The sequence below is a fragment of the Microchirus variegatus genome (assembly GCF_963457635.1).
Source record: "Microchirus variegatus genome assembly, chromosome: 21".
Lineage (NCBI taxonomy): Eukaryota > Metazoa > Chordata > Actinopteri > Pleuronectiformes > Soleidae > Microchirus > Microchirus variegatus.
In genome coordinates this window covers 10,539,685-10,556,213 of record NC_139822.1, presented here as the reverse complement: position 1 = coordinate 10,556,213, position 16,529 = coordinate 10,539,685, and the positions used below count along the sequence as shown (strand labels likewise).

The window sequence follows — 16,529 nt, the reverse complement described above, 5'->3', positions numbered from 1 at the left end:
TGCTGTCGTTTGTGCGTTAATAGACTGTGATGATGACGATGATGATGATGATGATGAAGAATCAGTGTGTAGACAGTTTATCTGACGTATTAATTCGTGTTTGTGTTATAATCTGACTCAGCATAAATTCTTCTGTTATTCCCGGGTCAAAGGTCACGTGCAGCAACATGTTGTGGAACGATTGTGTTTTTGTGACGCGTTCATCATTTCTTCTTCTTTCTTCATCAGGCTGAGTCTCATCATCATCATCATCATCATCATCATGGTCAAAGATGGCGTCTGTGTTCGTCAACTCCACAGTAAACATCTTCATGTGAAGTTCATGAGATAAAGGGGTCAAAGGTTAAGTCCACGTCCTCAATCATCCACCAGTGTTTTTGTTGTTGCTGAAGTGACCTTTGACCTTTGACCCTGGACGCGTGTGCACTGTTCATAACAATCATTCTGTAAATGTCAAGGACGACAAACGCTGTCGTTAATGTTTCACTTTATTTTGACAGAGAACTGAACCGTTTTCACCTTCCATACAACTTTATTTTGAAAACAGGAAATGGGACGCTCTGGTTTGGACGTCGGAGAGAATGTTGACGAACGCCGCGGACTCGTCTTCTGCTGTTAAAGACATCGCTAAGTTTGTCGCAGACGACGACGCAGTCACTTCCTGTTGGTACGGTCACTTCCTGTGAGCGCGGTCACTTCCTGTGCGTACTGTCACTTCCTGTGCGTACTGTCACTTCCTGTGAGCGCGGTCACTTCCTGTGCGTACGGTCACTTCCTGTGCGTACGGTCACTTCCTGTGCTTACGGTCACTTCCTGTGCGTACGGTCACTTCCTTTGCACAGCCAGTTTGTCCAGTTTGTTGGTACACGCTCATCGTCCAATCAGCTCCCAGGACAGTTCAGGTGGAAACGCCCCATTTTAACTGTTGGACCAATGAGAGGACCACGTGTGGGCGGAGTCTAACTGATGATGTCACAGTGTTAAAGAACTGTTTCAATGATGATGAAAATAAAAGTGATGTGACCTTTAATGACCTTCTGTGCTCTTAGCTCCGCCCACCACACCTGTTCACTCGACCTCACACTCACTCATTCACTCACTCACTCACTCATTCACACACTCACTCACTCATTCACACACTCACTCACATTCACTCACTCATTCACTCACACTCACTCATTCACTCACACTCGCTCATTCACACACTCACTCATTCACTTACACACTCACACTCACTCATTCACTCACACACTCACTCACTCATTCACACACTCACTCATTCACACACTCACTTATTCACACTCACTCACTCATTCACAATCTCATTCAGTGTGTGTGAACTTTATCTCAGTGTTTAGCAAACGGAGCTCATGAATATTAATGAGCAGTGGGCGTGTCCTCCGCGTATATATAGACGGAGTTCGGGCGCGTGCAGCGGACTCAAAGTCAAAGATGTCTGCTCTGCTCGTGCTCGTGCTGGTGCTCGCGCTCGCCCTCCTGCTGATCCGGACCAGGACCAGGACCAGGTGAGTCTGACCCCCCCCATACACACACAGCGACCTCAAACACGTCCGCTGCTGTGACTCAGCGGGTTAAAGTTCAGCTGCGTCACTTCCGGTTTGTACTTTAGTAAAAGGATGAAAACACGAATGACGACGTTATTATTGTTGTGATTGTTTTTTACCGCGCTTTTGTTCTTTAAAGAACAACAAGGAAGATAGAAACAACTTTAGATCAAAGGGAGACAGCGCGAGACGTTTGACTGTTTCAACACACACACACACAGTCTTCACATCACACACACACACACACACACAGTCTTCACATCACACACACTGTCTTCACATCACACAGACACACACACACAGTCTTCACATTACACACACACACACACTGTCTTCACATCACACAGACACACACACACAGTCTTCACATTACACACACACACACACAAAGAGACACACACACACACAAAGAGACTCATACACACAAAGAGACACACACACTCTTCATATTACACACACACACACACACACACACACAGCTTGAATGACAGCGTGAGAGCAGCAGGTTCAGTTAACAGTGATGTATTATTATGGTCTGTCCACAGAGACCTGTTATATAACACACACACATATTATAATAATAATAATAATAACAATATTTTAATTAAAAATGAAATAGAACAAATATTCATCACAACAATGGAAACACAACGAAACCAGTTACACAACAACATCATACAAATACAATTATACACAAAAACATGTGATTATTATTAATGTTATTATTAACTTATTAATTAATTTATTAATATTATTCATAATAGCATTATGAATAATATTATTATTAATTAATAAAATATAATTATAAATAATAATATTAATAATAATAATATTATGAATAATATAATTTTATTATATTAATATATTTAATATATTAATAAATTATTATTTTCATGTCCATCATTGACATGTGTTTCAGTGTAGGCGTGGTTTCATCCCATGTGAGCTACAGGGAGGGCGTGGTCAGATCACAGGGGGCGCGGCTTCGTCCCATGTGTGCTTCAGTTGGTATGGTCAGAACACGGGGGCGTGGTTTCATCTCGTGTGTGGGTGTGGTCAGAACACAGGGGCGTGGTTTCATCTCGTTTGTGTGTGGTCAGAACACGGGGGCGTGGTCTAATCTCATTCGTGTGTGTGGGTGTTGTCAGATTATAGGGGGCGTGGTTTTATATCACATGTGTTTAGTGTGGGTGTGGTCAGATCACAGGGGGCGTGGTTTCGTCTCACGTGTGTGTTTCAGTGTGGGTGTGGTCAGATCACAGGGGGCGTGGTTTCGTCTCACGTGTGTGTTTCAGTGTGGGTGTGGTCAGATCACAGGGGGCGTGGTTTCGTCTCATGTGTTTCACAGGCGAGCCGACGAGCCGCCGTTGATTGACAGCTGGATCCCGTACTTGGGAAAAGCTCTGGAATATCGAGCAGATTCCCGGAAGTTTCTGGAAGAGAATTATAGAAAACACGGCGACGTGTTCACGGTGCATCTCGCCGGTGAGTCCTTAAGCTCCGCCCCCTCCTGTCCAAATACGCCGCGCTGACTCTTTGGTTGTGCTCCCCCTACAGGTCGCTACATCACCTTCGTCATGAACCCTTTGCTGTTTCCTTACATCATCAAACAAGACGCTCAGCTGGATTTCCACCAATTCTCCGACCAGATTTCCTCGTTTGCGTTCGGCTACACGCCGCTGTCGCACTGCGGCGTTCCTGGCCTGGAGGACGAGATTCAGCGCGGCTTCCAGTTACTGAAGGGAGGGAACCTGGACGCCACGTTAGAGGCCGTGAACGTCAACCTGATGCAGGTGCTGCGGCAGGACCACATGGGGGCGGGGCCTGCGGGGGCGGGCAGCTGGAGGACCTCCCACTTATACGAGTTCTGCGACTCCATCATGTTTGAAAGCATCGCCCTCGCCATGTTCGGGAAGCCGCCGGGCGCCGGTTACCGCGGCGACCTCCAGGCTCTGAGACACGACTTCCACAAGTTTGACGCCGTGTTCCCGCTGCTGGTGGCCGGCGTGCCGCCGAGGCTGCTGGGAAAAACCAAGGCCATCCGCGACAAGTTCCATCAGCACTTCCTGCCGCAGAGGATGAAGACGTGGACCAACGCCATGCGATTCACGCAGAGTCGAGCGGAGCTGTTCGACGCCTGTGACGCCATGAAGGAGGCGGATAAAGCAGGTCAGGACTACGTTACCCACAATCCCCAGCTGCTTCTGCTCAAATACAGCTGAACGTGTTTGCTCTGTTTTCTACGCTCCATCATTGTTAGCTTTGATTGTGTCGGACGTCGCGCTCAGGTTAGCCACGTTAGCTCGTCTTGTCTAGGCGTCTGTGGATGTGAACAGCGCCCTCTTGTGTTTGTCCTCAGCTCATCACTTTGCCATGCTGTGGGCGTCGGTGGCTAACACCGTCCCCGCCGTCTTCTGGAACCTGTACGGCGTGATGAGCGACCCGACGGCGATGGCGACCGTTCGTGAGGAGATCTGTGACGTCCTGGGTCTGAGTGACGACTACAGACCAGAAACTGACCTGAGACTGACCAGAGACCAGCTGGACAGACTGGTCTGTGTGGGTACGCTCACACACACACACACACACGCAAACACACACTAACACACACACACACACACACACACACTAACACGCACACACTAACACATACACACACACTAACACGCACACACACACACACGCTCACACACACACACACACACACACGCACACACACCCCCACACACGCTCACACACACACACACTAAGCACACACACACACACACTAACACACGCGCACACACACACACACTCGCACACGCACACAGTCACTAACACAGTGTGGCTCCACCTCCACAGTCACTAACACAGTGTGGCTCCGCCTCCACACAGACACTAACACAGTGTGGCTCCGCCTCCACAGTCACTAACACAGTGTGGCTCCGCCTCCACAGTCACTAACACAGTGTGGCTCCGCCTCCACAGTCACTAACACAGTGTGGCTCCGCCTCCACACAGACACTAACCCTACCCTCCACACAGACACTAACACAGTGTGGCTCCGCCTCCACAGACAGCAGTGTCTCTGAGAGTCTCCGTGTGTCCTCGTCCTCCATCACTCTCCGTGTGTCCTCTGAAGACTGCAGACTTCAGCTGGACGAGCGTCGCTGGTTTAGGGTCAGGAGAGGAGACATGGTTGCCATGTTCCCTCAGACTCTGCACATGGACCCTGAGGTTTACCCTGATCCTGAGGTAATCAATCACTGATCACTGATCAATCGATCGTTAAAGCGAGTCTCTGAAGTTAACGCTAACCTTTAAAAACAGACACACACACACACACACACACACACAGAACACACTGCCCTTTTACTTTAATAAACAAACTGCTCCAGCTTAGTTAACTGTAGGGTATCGCTAACAGCCGCTAAAGGAGCTAAAGGAGCTAAAGGAGCTAACTGGTGCCTGGACTCTGGTGACGCGGCACGTAAACATGACGTAAACATGACGTAAACATGACTATATATGTATATATAGATACATATATAGATATACATATATATGTGTATATAGATATACATATATATGTGTATATAAATATACACATATATGTATATGTATATACACATATATATGTTTATCTATATATATATACACATATGTGTATATATATATATATGTATATCTATATAAATATATACATATATATGTATATCTATATAAATATATACATATATATGTATATCTATATATATATATATACACACATATATGTATATCTATATACACATATATGTATATCTATATAGATATACACATATATATGTATATCTATATAAATATATACATATATATGTATATCTATATAAATATATACATATATATGTGTATATCTATATACACATATATGTATATCTATATATATATAGATACACATATATATATGTATATCTATATATACACATATATGTATATCTATATATACACATATATATGTATCTCTATATAAATATGTTCATATATATGTTTATCTATATACACATATATATGTATATCTATATAAATATACACATATATATATAAAGTCCGATTCCATGTGATCACGTCTTTATCTCACTGTCAGACTTTTACTCACTCTCTCACACCAAAGTCCTCTGCTGCCTCGTGTGGTCACTTGGTGTCACTGGAGTAAAGCTGAATGATGATGTTCTCTGTGGACTTTGGTGTGGGAGAGTGGGTAAGAGTCTGTCTCAAAGTGAAGATAAAGACCACGTGACGTAGAGATGTTTCTCAGCAGCATCTTTAAAAACCACAGGAAGTGAGGTCACGTTGTTGTTGTTGTTGTTGTCGTCGTTGTTTGTGTCAGACGTACAAGTTCGACCGCTTCGTCACAGACGGTAAAAAGAAGACGGACTTCTACAAAGACGGACAGAAGCTGAAGCACTTCCTGTTGCCCTTTGGTTACGGCTCGTCCAGGTGTCCTGGTCAGTACATGGCCACGTACGTGATGAAGCTGCTGCTCTGTCTGCTGATCATGAACTTTGACCTCTCCATGGACCACACACAGGCCACGCCCACTCTGGACACCAGCAGGGCCGGACTGGGCACGCTGCCGCCCACCACTGATGTCATCTTCAAATACAGGCCACGCCCACCGGGGCCAGGCCACACCCACCACTGATGTCATCATCAAATACAGGACACGCCCACCTGGACCAGGTCACGCCCACCACGGATGTCATCATCAAATACAGGCCACGCCCACCACCGATGTCATCGTCAAATATAGGCCACGCCCACCAGGGACAGGCCACGCCCACCACTTATGTCATCATCAAATACAGGCCACGCCCACCTCAGTGATGTGTGTGTGATCTATTTTGATAACAGATAATTTGTGTTTTTAACAATCTTTTAATGAATTTAATCCTAATCTTTGTTTTTCATTTCTGTCAAATATGTTTTAAACTTAGCTTAGCATAAGTGTAAGCCTAGCATAAGCACGTACAGTCATATCTAGTGTTCCACTGACTGATTTTTATTAAAAATCAACAGGAAACTTGTTTGTTGTTTGTTTATTTGTGGTTTAGTTTTTGTTTGCTGTTTGTTTATTTGTTGTTTATTTTTTGTTTGCTGTTTGTTTATTTGTTGTTTATTTTTTGTTTGCTGTTTGTTTATTTGTTGTTTGCTTGTTTATTTACTTGTTGTTTATTTGTCTGTTTGTTATTTCTTTATTGTTTGTTTATTTGTTGTATGCTTATTTGTTTGTCGTTTGTTTATTTACTTGTTGTTTATTTGTCTGTTTGTTATTTATTTATTGTTTGTTTATTTGTTGTTTGTTTATTTTCTGGAGAGGAAGAGAAAATGCTCCTCATGAAGGTGACTTACTGAGTTAATATATGAACATTTTTACTAACTAAACTAGGTTTAATTTAGTTTATCTCTTGAACTTCAGGTTTAAGTTTAAGACGACTGACCTCCTGAGAGTGTGTGTGTGAGTGTGAGAAGCTAAAGAAGGTAACGGCTAAAGACAACAGAATGTTTATTATAATTCATCACATGACAGAATAAATATACGACACACACACGTAATGACATCATCAGTGAAACTGCTGAGTCATGAGTCAGTCTGTAGTTCCTCTGATGTCCACACGACCTTTGACCTCTGCACCACAACTGACCGTCCTCTGTGTGTGTGTGTGTGTGTGTGTGTGTGTGTCACACTCCCAGCAGAATCCCAGAGAACACAGAGTCCTTGAGGACACTGATGGACGAACCACTGGAGTTATCCACAAACACTGAGACGTACTCTTCACTCTGTAACACACACACACACATTATAACACACACATTATAACACACACACAATATAACACACACACATTAAAACACACACACACATTATAACACACACACACATTATAACACACACACAATATAACACACACACATTAAAACACACACACACATTATAACACACACGCAATATAACACACACATTAAAACACACACACATTATAACACACACACACATTATAACACACACATTATAACACACACACACATTATAACATACACACACATTATAACACACACACATATTATAACACACACACACATTAACATAGAAACGTTTGTTTTACCTGAAGATACAAAGTTCCTGTTAATAAGATGCTGAAGGTCCCGCCTCCTGTAGCCACGCCCACTACTGACTCTACAGAGCTACAGAGACACTGGGTTAATCTCAGGTAAAAGTCAGGATAATGTCAGCTTAATATCAGGTTAAAGTCAGGTTAATGTCATTTTAATCTCAGGTTAAAGTCAGGTTAATGTCAGCTTAATCTCAGGTTAAAGTCAGGATAATCTCAGGTTAATCTCAGGTTAAACTCAGGTTAATCTCAGGTTAAACTCAGGTTAAACCCAGGATAATATCAGGTTAAACTCAGGTTAATCTCAGGTTAATCTCAGGTTGTGTTGATGATGAACTCACAGATTATTCTGACACAGTGACTCGATGCAGATTGCAGCTCTGACGTTGTCTCTGAGACGAACCTGCAGCCGATCAGCTGACTCTGACACACACACACACACAGTTAGAGTGGGTCATGTGACTGCAGCAGTGCTCTGATTGGCTGCTGACTCTCTGACTCTCACCTATCAGGAGGCTGGTCGTCAGTTGGTAAAACCCAGACACAGACGCTGTGAAACGACCGCTGCTGCTGTTGAAGCTCCGCCCCCTCTGCAGGCTCCGCCCAGAATCTGAGGGCTGCACAGGTCAAAGGTCATGGTGTGTGTGTGTGTGTGTGTGTGTGCGTCAGTGTGTGTGTGTTACCTGGATGAATGGCTGCAGCTCCAACAGGCTGCGGCGTGGGATGCTGATTGGCTGCTGGAGGCGACTGAGGAAGGAGGCGGAGACTCGAGGACGATCACATGGTGCACACACTCCTGCCAGGTCTGAGGGGGCGGGGTTAAAGGATTTAATTGTGTGACCTGGTCAGTGATTGGTCAGTTATTGGTCAGTTAATGGTCAGTGATTGGTCAGTTAATGGTCAGTGATTGGTCAGTTTTTGGTCAGTTATTGGTCAGTTATTGGTCAGTTAATGGTCAGTGATTGGTCAGTTTTTGGTCAGTTATTGGTCAGTTATTGGTCACCTCTCAGTTTTAGCTGCAGCTCCTGGATCAGCTCCTGCTGTTGGGGTAGGAGGGGGGTCGGGGGCCCCTGAGGTCCTGGAGGCCCCTGAGGTCCTGGAGGCCCCTGAGGTCCTGGAGGCCCTGGAGGTCCATGCTGCAGTGATTGATAGAGATTGACAGATGTGGCAGCTGTTATCATGTGACCTCTGGCGCCTCCTTGTGTCTGTGTGGAGGAGGTGTCTCTGACCTTGGACGTCCTCCTGGACCCTCGGCTCCTCCTACTGTTGTCTCCTCTGTTGGAGTTTCTCCTGAAGATCAACCAGGAGCTCAGAGGAGACACTCTGGACAGCTCAGAGGACAGCGCCTCCTGGAGGACGGAAGGTGTTTGATGAGTCAACAGGTAACTGACACACTGTGAGCGCCCCCTGCTGCCGACAACAACCTGAGGTCCACAGCAGAGGAGCAGCAGACTTTGGTGTCAGTTAGTGAGTGAGTGTTGTTTTTTCTTACAGTCTCGTCCTCGTCCAGGATGTCCTCGCTGTCTTCTGTGTCCATGTCCTCGGCGCTCACTGACATCATCATCATCATCATCATCATCATCATCATCATCATCATCATCATCATCATCAGCTCTCTGGCTCCGCCCACAGAGCGTCTTCTCTGTGAACACCTGTCCGTCATAATGAGTGGGCGTGGCTCAGGTGGATGTGGACGAAGGAGACGTTCAGGTGTGTCTCTGTGGAGCTAAGACTTTCCCATGATGCACCTGTGCAGGTCTGCGCCACCACAGCAGCCGAGTTTGAAAAGGTACGATTTTAAAAAGTCCCTCGTCCTCGTCTGTCTGTCTGTCCTCGTCTGTCTCTCTGTCCTCGTCTGTCTCTCTCTCTCTGTCCTCGTCTGTCTCTCTCTCTCTGTCCTTGTCTGTCTCTCTGTCCTCGTCTGTCTCTCTCTCTCTGTCCTCGTCTGTCTCTCTCTCTCTCTGTCCTCGTCTGTCTCTCTCTCTCTGTCTTCAGTGACTCAGAGGAAACTCTCTCTCTCTCTCTCTGTAGCTGCTTTGTTTCTTGGCTCCTCCTCTTTTTCCAACTCTCTCTCTCTCCTCAGTGTGTGTGTGTGTGTGTGTTTTATGCTCCTCTCTAGCCCCTCCCCCTGTCCCTCAGGCTCCTCCCCCTCTGTCACTCTGTCTGTCTTCAGGTCTTTAATAATGTCTCCACAGTGTCTGTGTCTGTGTGTGTGTGTGTGTCTGTCTGTGTATGTTTTATCTTCTTTACCATCATGTCCTTTTTACACACACACACACACACACCCTGTCTGATAAGGTGGGCGTGGCCTTCTGACAGGATGATGAAAGTTTGTGATGAAACTGTTTCCTGTGAATCTGATACACACACACACACACACGCACATACACACACACACACACACACGCACATGCACACACGCACACACACACATACACACACACACACACGCACACACACACACACACATACACACACACATACACACACGCACACACATACACACACGCACACACACACACATACACACACACATCCACACACACAGACACACAAACACATACATACACACACACGTGTATGTGTGTGTGTGTGTGTGTGTGTTTCTGCTGAGTTCAGATAAACTAATCACTGATGAACAAACGACAATGAACGATGATGAAAGTGATGATGTCATCACATGATGCAACGACACAGATGATGTAATGACTCGTCAGTTTGTAACATGATGAAATATTCATCAGTTCATCAGCAATAAACACCAGGGAGAACAGGGAACCCTCGGAGAACAGGGAAGATTCTGAGAACAGGGAACCCTCAGTGAACAGGGAACCCTCTGAGAACAGGGAACATTCTGAGAACAGGGAACCCACAGAGAACAGGAAACATTCTGAGAACAGGGAACCCTCTGAGAACAGGGAACATTCTGAGAACCGGGAACCCTCTGAGAACAGGGAACCCACAGAGAACAGGGAACCCTCTGAGAACAGGGAACCCACAGAGAACAGGGAACCCTCAGAGAACAGGGAACCCTCGGAGAACAGGAAACCCTCGGAGAACAGGGAACATTCTGAGAACAGGGAACCCTCAGAGAACAGGGAACCCTCTGAGAACAGGGAACATTCTGAGAACAGGGAACCCTCGGAGAACAGGGAACCCACAGAGAACAGGGAACCCTCTGAGAACAGGGAACCCACAGAGAACAGGGAACCCTCTGAGAACAGGGAACATTCTGAGAACAGGGAACCCTCAGAGAACAGGGAACCCACAGAGAACAGGGAACCCACAGAGAACAGGGAACCCTCGGAGAACAGGGAACCCACAGAGAACTGGGAACATTCTGAGAACAGGGAGCCCTCTGAGAACAGGGAACCCACAGAGAACAGAGAACCCTCTGAGAACAGGGAACCCACAGAGAACAGGGAACCCTCAGAGAACAGGGAACATTCTGAGAACAGGGAACCCACAGAGAACAGGGAACCCTCGGAGAACAGGGAACCCACAGAGAACAGGGAACATTCTGAGAACAGGGAGCCCTCTGAGAACAGGGAACCCACAGAGAACAGGGAACCCTCTGAGAACAGGGAACATTCTGAGAACAGGGAACCCTCTGAGAACAGGGAACCCACAGAGAACAGGGAACCCACAGACAACAAAGAATGTGTTTATTTGACAGAAAACAGAGCCAAGTCAATCAGAATGTAACGTATGGATTTAATCACAATCTATTTGTTCTACATGTCACTCATTTTCCTTATGTTCTAGAGTATATGTGTGTGTGTTCTGTTACATGTTTATGTTCTAGAGCAGGGGTCACCAACGTGGTGCCCGCGGGCACCTGGTAGCCCGCGGGCAGCCAATACGGTGCCCGCGGGCTCACTTCACTTCACCTCACTTGCATGTATCCGTATGATCTGTCAGTAAAATATCTTTGATATTGTTTATTAAAACTGGTAATCGTTAGGAGTAAGCACTGGAAGGAATGTGTATGCAGTTGAATGCATAATATTAATCATTTAAATGGTAAACAAACAAAAAAATATTATATGGTAGCCCTCCATATTATTTTTTACCCTTAAGGTAGCTCTCTGACTCAAAAAGGTTGGTGACCCCTGTTCTAGAGTATGATATATGTGTGTGTGTTCTGTTACATGTTTATGTTCTACAGTATGATATATATGTGTGTGTTCTGTTACATGTTTATGTTCTATATGTTACATGTTTATGTTCTACAGTATATCTTGTGTGTTCTGTTACGTGTGTATGTGCTGTTACATGTTTATGTTCTATATGTTACATGTTTATGTTCTACAGTATGATATATGTTTATGTTCTGTTACATGTTTATGTTCTGTATGTTACATGTTTATGTTCTATATGTTACATGTTTATGTGCTGTTACATGTTTATGTTCTACAGTATGATATATATGTTTATGTTCTGTTACATGTTTATGTTCTGTATGTTACATGTTTATGTTCTGTTACATGTTTGTGTTCGATATGTTACATGTTCTATATGTTACATGTTTATGTTCTATATGTTACATGTTCTGTGTATTACGTGTTATATATATGTTACATGTTGATGTTCTGTATGTTACATTTTTAATTTCTATAATGTTACATGTTTATGTTCAGTTACATGTTTATGATCCGTATGTTACGTGTTCTGTTACATGTTAATGTTCTGTATGTTACATGTTTACCTTCTATGTTACATGTTTATGTTCTATATGTTCTACAGTATATGATATACATGTTCTGTACATTGAACATGTTTATATGTTGTAAAATATAGTTTATATGTTTTGATACTTTGTGTTCAAACCTGAAAATATCAGATCAATAATCTGAGATCAATACATTCATTGATAATTTTCATACAGATGATAAATTGTGCTTTTATACACATATATGTATATATATATAATGACAGGAAACAGGACACGGAAACACCGTCAAAATAAAACCACAGACCATTAAACTCAAACACACAGACCTAAAAAATAAAATAACTGACCTTTAAAAACAACAGACCTTCACAATAAATGAACATTTAGGAAAATAAAATCAAAATAAAATGAAACTTTCAAAATAAAACCAAAGTCTTTCAAAATACGACTTCCATAATAACAAACAGACTTTCAAATAAAACAAAACTTTCAAAATAAAACCACAAAACTTGACTGAGGTGCTGTTCCCCTCTTCACCTGCAGGAGGCAAAACATTGACACCTTTTGGTAAATCAGTGCAGGGGAGCTTCCTGTCTGCAGGTCAGCTTCCTGTCTGCAGGTGATGATGAACATAAGTAGCAGCTTCAGTGGTTTGAGGGTTTGGTGACACCTAGTGGTGATGGTGTACATTACAACCAAATACTGACGTGAATATTGCTTTATTTTCCCACAAAACTCAACCCTTTCACAATAAAAGTCATCAGTACACTTTCTGGACTTTAATTGTGAAATAATTCTGTTGACATGGTCCAAACAACAGGAAGTGGTTTGTGCTGCAGGTGTGTCATACACTATGACATCACTGGTGGGCGTGGCTAAAGGTGCTGTGAACGTTTATGGCTTTAAAGTTACGAGTGACGTCGTTAAAGGGTTTGTGCTCTTCACCTCCACCTGCTGTGGCCCCGCCCACTCCCGCCCAGTCCCGCCCACTGTCACACGTCGCCCACGTTGAAGACCCGCATCAGCAGGTCCAGGTCCCCGGTGTTAGCGGCCTGGAACAGCTCGGGTCGGTCCATCATGGAGACGGCGACGCGCAGAGCGGCCCAGATGTTAGCCGACATCTGCTGGTGACTGCAGCGCTGACTCCGCCTCTGACTCCGCCTCTGCTGGTTCAGAGCTGTCAGGAAGTTACTGACCGCCTCCCTGCAGGACAAAGACCAGGACCAGGACCAGGACCAAGACCAGAACCGGGACAGGACCAATACAAGGACAAAGACAAGGACCAGGACCAGGACCAGGACCAAGACCAGGACCGGGACCGGGACCGGGACCAATACAAGGACAAAGACAAGGACAAGGACCAAAACCGAGGCCAAGACAAGGACCGAGACCGGGATCAGGATTGGGACCAGGGCCGGAACAAGGACAAGGACCATAACCAGGACAAGGACAAATACCAGAACAGAACCAGAACAAGAACCAGGAACGGACAGGACCAACACAAGGACAAAGACAAGGACCAAGACCAAGACAAGCACAAGGAAATAGACCAGAACCAGGAACAGGACAAGGGGAGAGACCAGAACAAGGACAAAGACAAATACCAGAACCAGAACAAGAACCAGGAGCAGGAGCAGGAGCAGGAGCAGGAGCAGGAGCAGGAGCAGGAGCAGGAGCAGGAGCAGGAGCAGGAGCAGGAGCAGGAGCAGGAGCAGGAGCAGGAGCAGGACCAGGACCAGGACCAGGGAAGGAACCAAGACCAGGAGCAGCAGATAAACACAAAGGTCTGGTGTTAAACAGTGCATGTGGTTGGTTGGTGGATGAAGATCAGGTCACATGTTACCTGTGTGACTCAGGTGTGTGTGGTCACATGTCACCCGTGTGACCCAGGTGGGTGTGGTCACATGTCACCTGAGTGACCCAGGTGGGTGTGGTCACATGTCACCCGTGTGACCCAGGTGGGTGTGGTCACATGTCACCCGTGTGACCCAGGTGTGTGTGGTCACATGTCACCCGTGTGACCCAGGTGTGTGTGGTCACATGTCACCCGTGTGACCCAGGTGGGTGTGGTCACATGTCACCCGTGTGACCCAGGTGGGTGTGGTCACATGTCACCTGTGTGACCCAGGTGTGTGTGGTCACATGTCACCCGTGTGACCCAGGTGGGTGTGGTCACATGTCACCTGTGTGACCCAGGTGTGTGTGGTCACATGACGTCACCTGGTTACCTGTGAGCTCCCAGGTTGATGCAGCTGATTCCCAGGTTGTATCTGGACCTGATGAATCCAGGCTGCAGCTCCAGAGCTCTGGTATACGCCTCCACCGCCTCCTCGCTACGGTTCCCGTTAGCTAACGTCGCTCCAAGACGGTTCCACAGCAGGTAGTCCTGAAGAGACAGAGGTCAGGTGACCATGATGATGTCATCAGACCACACCTGTGATTGTGATGATGTCATCAGACTCAGAGTGTGTGTGTGTGTTGTGTTACCTCTGGTCTCACACTCAGAGTGTGTGTGTTGTGTGTTGTGTGTGTGTGTGTTGTGTTACCTCTGGTCTCACACTCAGAGTGTGCTTAGCGTGTGTGTGAGTGTGCTTAGCGTGTGTGTGTGTGTGTGTGAGCGTGTGTGTGAGCATGTGTGTGTGTGTGTGTGTGTGTGTGTGTTTTGTTACCTCTGGTCTCACACTCAGAGCCTCAGTAAACGCTGACACAGCTTTATTAAAGTCCGAGCTGAGGTTGAACAGAACACCGAGTCCAGTCTGAAGTTCTGGATCCACAGAGTCCATGTTCTCCTGAGACGCTTCCTGAAAGAGGAGGAGCAAGTCCTGGAGCTCCGCCCTGAACACACACACACACACACACACACACACATGAACCTGGACTGATATGAGCATTGTCTCCATGGTAACGTCTGTACCTGGTCGGTGTGAGGGTGTGGGGGCCCCTGCGTGGTGTGGCTGGGGAACCCTGTAGTGGACTCCTGTGGACCAGGACCAGGTGTTTGTAGCGCGGGTTGTGACTGATCCAGCGCCGCAGTGAGTCACACGCCTCCTGCTGGAGACCCACGTTAGTGAAGCTCACGGCCAGCGCCATCAGGGCGTCGAGGCTGTGGGGGTGGAGCTCCACACACCTGTGAGACAGGTGAGACAGAGACAGGTGAGACAGAGACAGACAGGTGAAACAGACAGGTGAGACAGACAGGTGAGACAGACAGGTGAGACAGAGACAGGTAAGACAGACAGGTGAGACAGAGACAGGTGAGACAGACAGGTGAGACAGAGACAGGTGAGACAGACAGGTGAGACAGAGACAGGTGAGACAGAGACAGGTGAGACAGACAGGTGAGACAGAGACAGGTGAGACAGACAGGTGAGACAGACAGGTGAGACAGACAGGTGAGACAGAGACAGGTGAGACAGACAGGTGAGACAGAGACAGGTGAGACAGACAGGTGAGACAGAGACAGGTGAGACAGACAGGTGAGACAGAGACAGGTGAGACAGACAGGTGAGACAGAGACAGGTGAGACAGAGACAGGTGAGACAGACAGGTGAGACAGACAGGTGAGACAGAGACAGGTGAGACAGAGACAGGTGAGACAGACAGGTGAGACGGAGACAGGTGAGACAGAGACAGGTGAGACAGACAGGTGAGACGGAGACAGGTGAGACAGAGACAGGTGAGACAGAGACAGGTGAGACAGACAGGTGAGACGGAGACAGGTGAGACAGAGACAGACAGGTGAGACAGACAGGTGTGTCTCACCTCTGCAGAGACACAATGGCCGCCTGCTCGTTCTCGTTCTCTGCCAGAGTTTTTCCCAGAAGCTGCCAGGCCTAAAGACATGAAGACAGTGTGTGTGTGAGTGTGTGTGTGTCTGTGTGTGTGTCTGTGTGTGTCTCTGTGTGTGTGTGTCTCAGTGTGTGTGTGTGAGTGACCTCATGGTCCTGAGGGTCTTGTAAAATGGCCGCCTCCAGCATCAGAACAGCAGAGGTCAGATCTCCTTCTCGTGATTTCTCCTGACCTTCAGCGAAGGCGTTAGGCCACTCCCTGTACGGGTTATCAGGGTTAAAGTGGTACACCTGCAGAGGTCAGAGGTCACAGGGGTCAACTCTCTGTTGGTCGGACATGAGTGAACAGATGTTCAATGACGACGTCACA

General features: G+C 46.4%; 3 protein-coding genes across 3 annotated transcripts in view; 1 reads left to right on the top strand and 2 right to left on the bottom strand.

Moving 5' to 3' along the window:
* The first annotated feature begins 1,440 nt into the window (after positions 1-1,440).
* Positions 1,441-6,498, top strand: cyp7b1 (cytochrome P450, family 7, subfamily B, polypeptide 1). The gene is made up of 6 exons (XM_083908008.1): positions 1,441-1,526; positions 2,914-3,050; positions 3,123-3,734; positions 3,925-4,128; positions 4,621-4,799; positions 5,914-6,498. The coding sequence occupies exons 1-6, from the start codon at positions 1,453-1,455 to the stop codon at positions 6,226-6,228; spliced, it is 1,521 nt and encodes a 506-aa protein (XP_083764134.1). The 5' UTR covers positions 1,441-1,452; the 3' UTR covers positions 6,229-6,498.
* Positions 6,499-7,239: 741 nt separating this feature from the next.
* LOC310942596 (erythroferrone) lies at positions 7,240-9,359 on the bottom strand (the record flags this gene model as incomplete). Its single annotated transcript, XM_083908007.1, has 8 exons — positions 7,240-7,364; positions 7,691-7,769; positions 8,038-8,119; positions 8,202-8,313; positions 8,380-8,501; positions 8,700-8,832; positions 8,926-9,045; positions 9,189-9,359. 8 exons carry the CDS (start codon positions 9,357-9,359, stop codon positions 7,266-7,268), a joined length of 918 nt encoding a protein of 305 aa, XP_083764133.1. The 3' UTR covers positions 7,240-7,265.
* Positions 9,360-13,363: 4,004 nt separating this feature from the next.
* The window catches only part of LOC310942595 (PEX5-related protein-like), a gene marked incomplete at its 3' end in the record, with an annotated part of 8,880 nt that continues 5,714 nt past the window's right edge, over positions 13,364-16,529 (bottom strand). Inside the window, exons 9-14 of the mRNA XM_083908006.1 lie at positions 16,307-16,450; positions 16,134-16,204; positions 15,286-15,498; positions 15,041-15,206; positions 14,600-14,757; positions 13,364-13,574 (exon numbers count right to left, since the gene is read on the bottom strand). Coding sequence (XP_083764132.1) covers positions 13,364-13,574; positions 14,600-14,757; positions 15,041-15,206; positions 15,286-15,498; positions 16,134-16,204; positions 16,307-16,450 — 963 coding nt within the window. The remainder of the gene's footprint in view (positions 13,575-14,599; positions 14,758-15,040; positions 15,207-15,285; positions 15,499-16,133; positions 16,205-16,306; positions 16,451-16,529) is intronic.

Excerpts from the sequence above, each read along its gene's own strand:
- cyp7b1 (XM_083908008.1), top strand. The coding sequence starts at position 1,453 with ATGTCTGCTCTGCTCGTGCTCGTGCTGGTGCTCGCGCTCGCCCTCCTG. Across the intron at positions 3,735-3,924 it reads GAAGGAGGCGGATAAAGCAG|CTCATCACTTTGCCATGCTG; the intron begins GTCAGGACTACG and ends GTTTGTCCTCAG. Across the intron at positions 4,129-4,620 it reads GGACAGACTGGTCTGTGTGG|ACAGCAGTGTCTCTGAGAGT; the intron begins GTACGCTCACAC and ends CCGCCTCCACAG.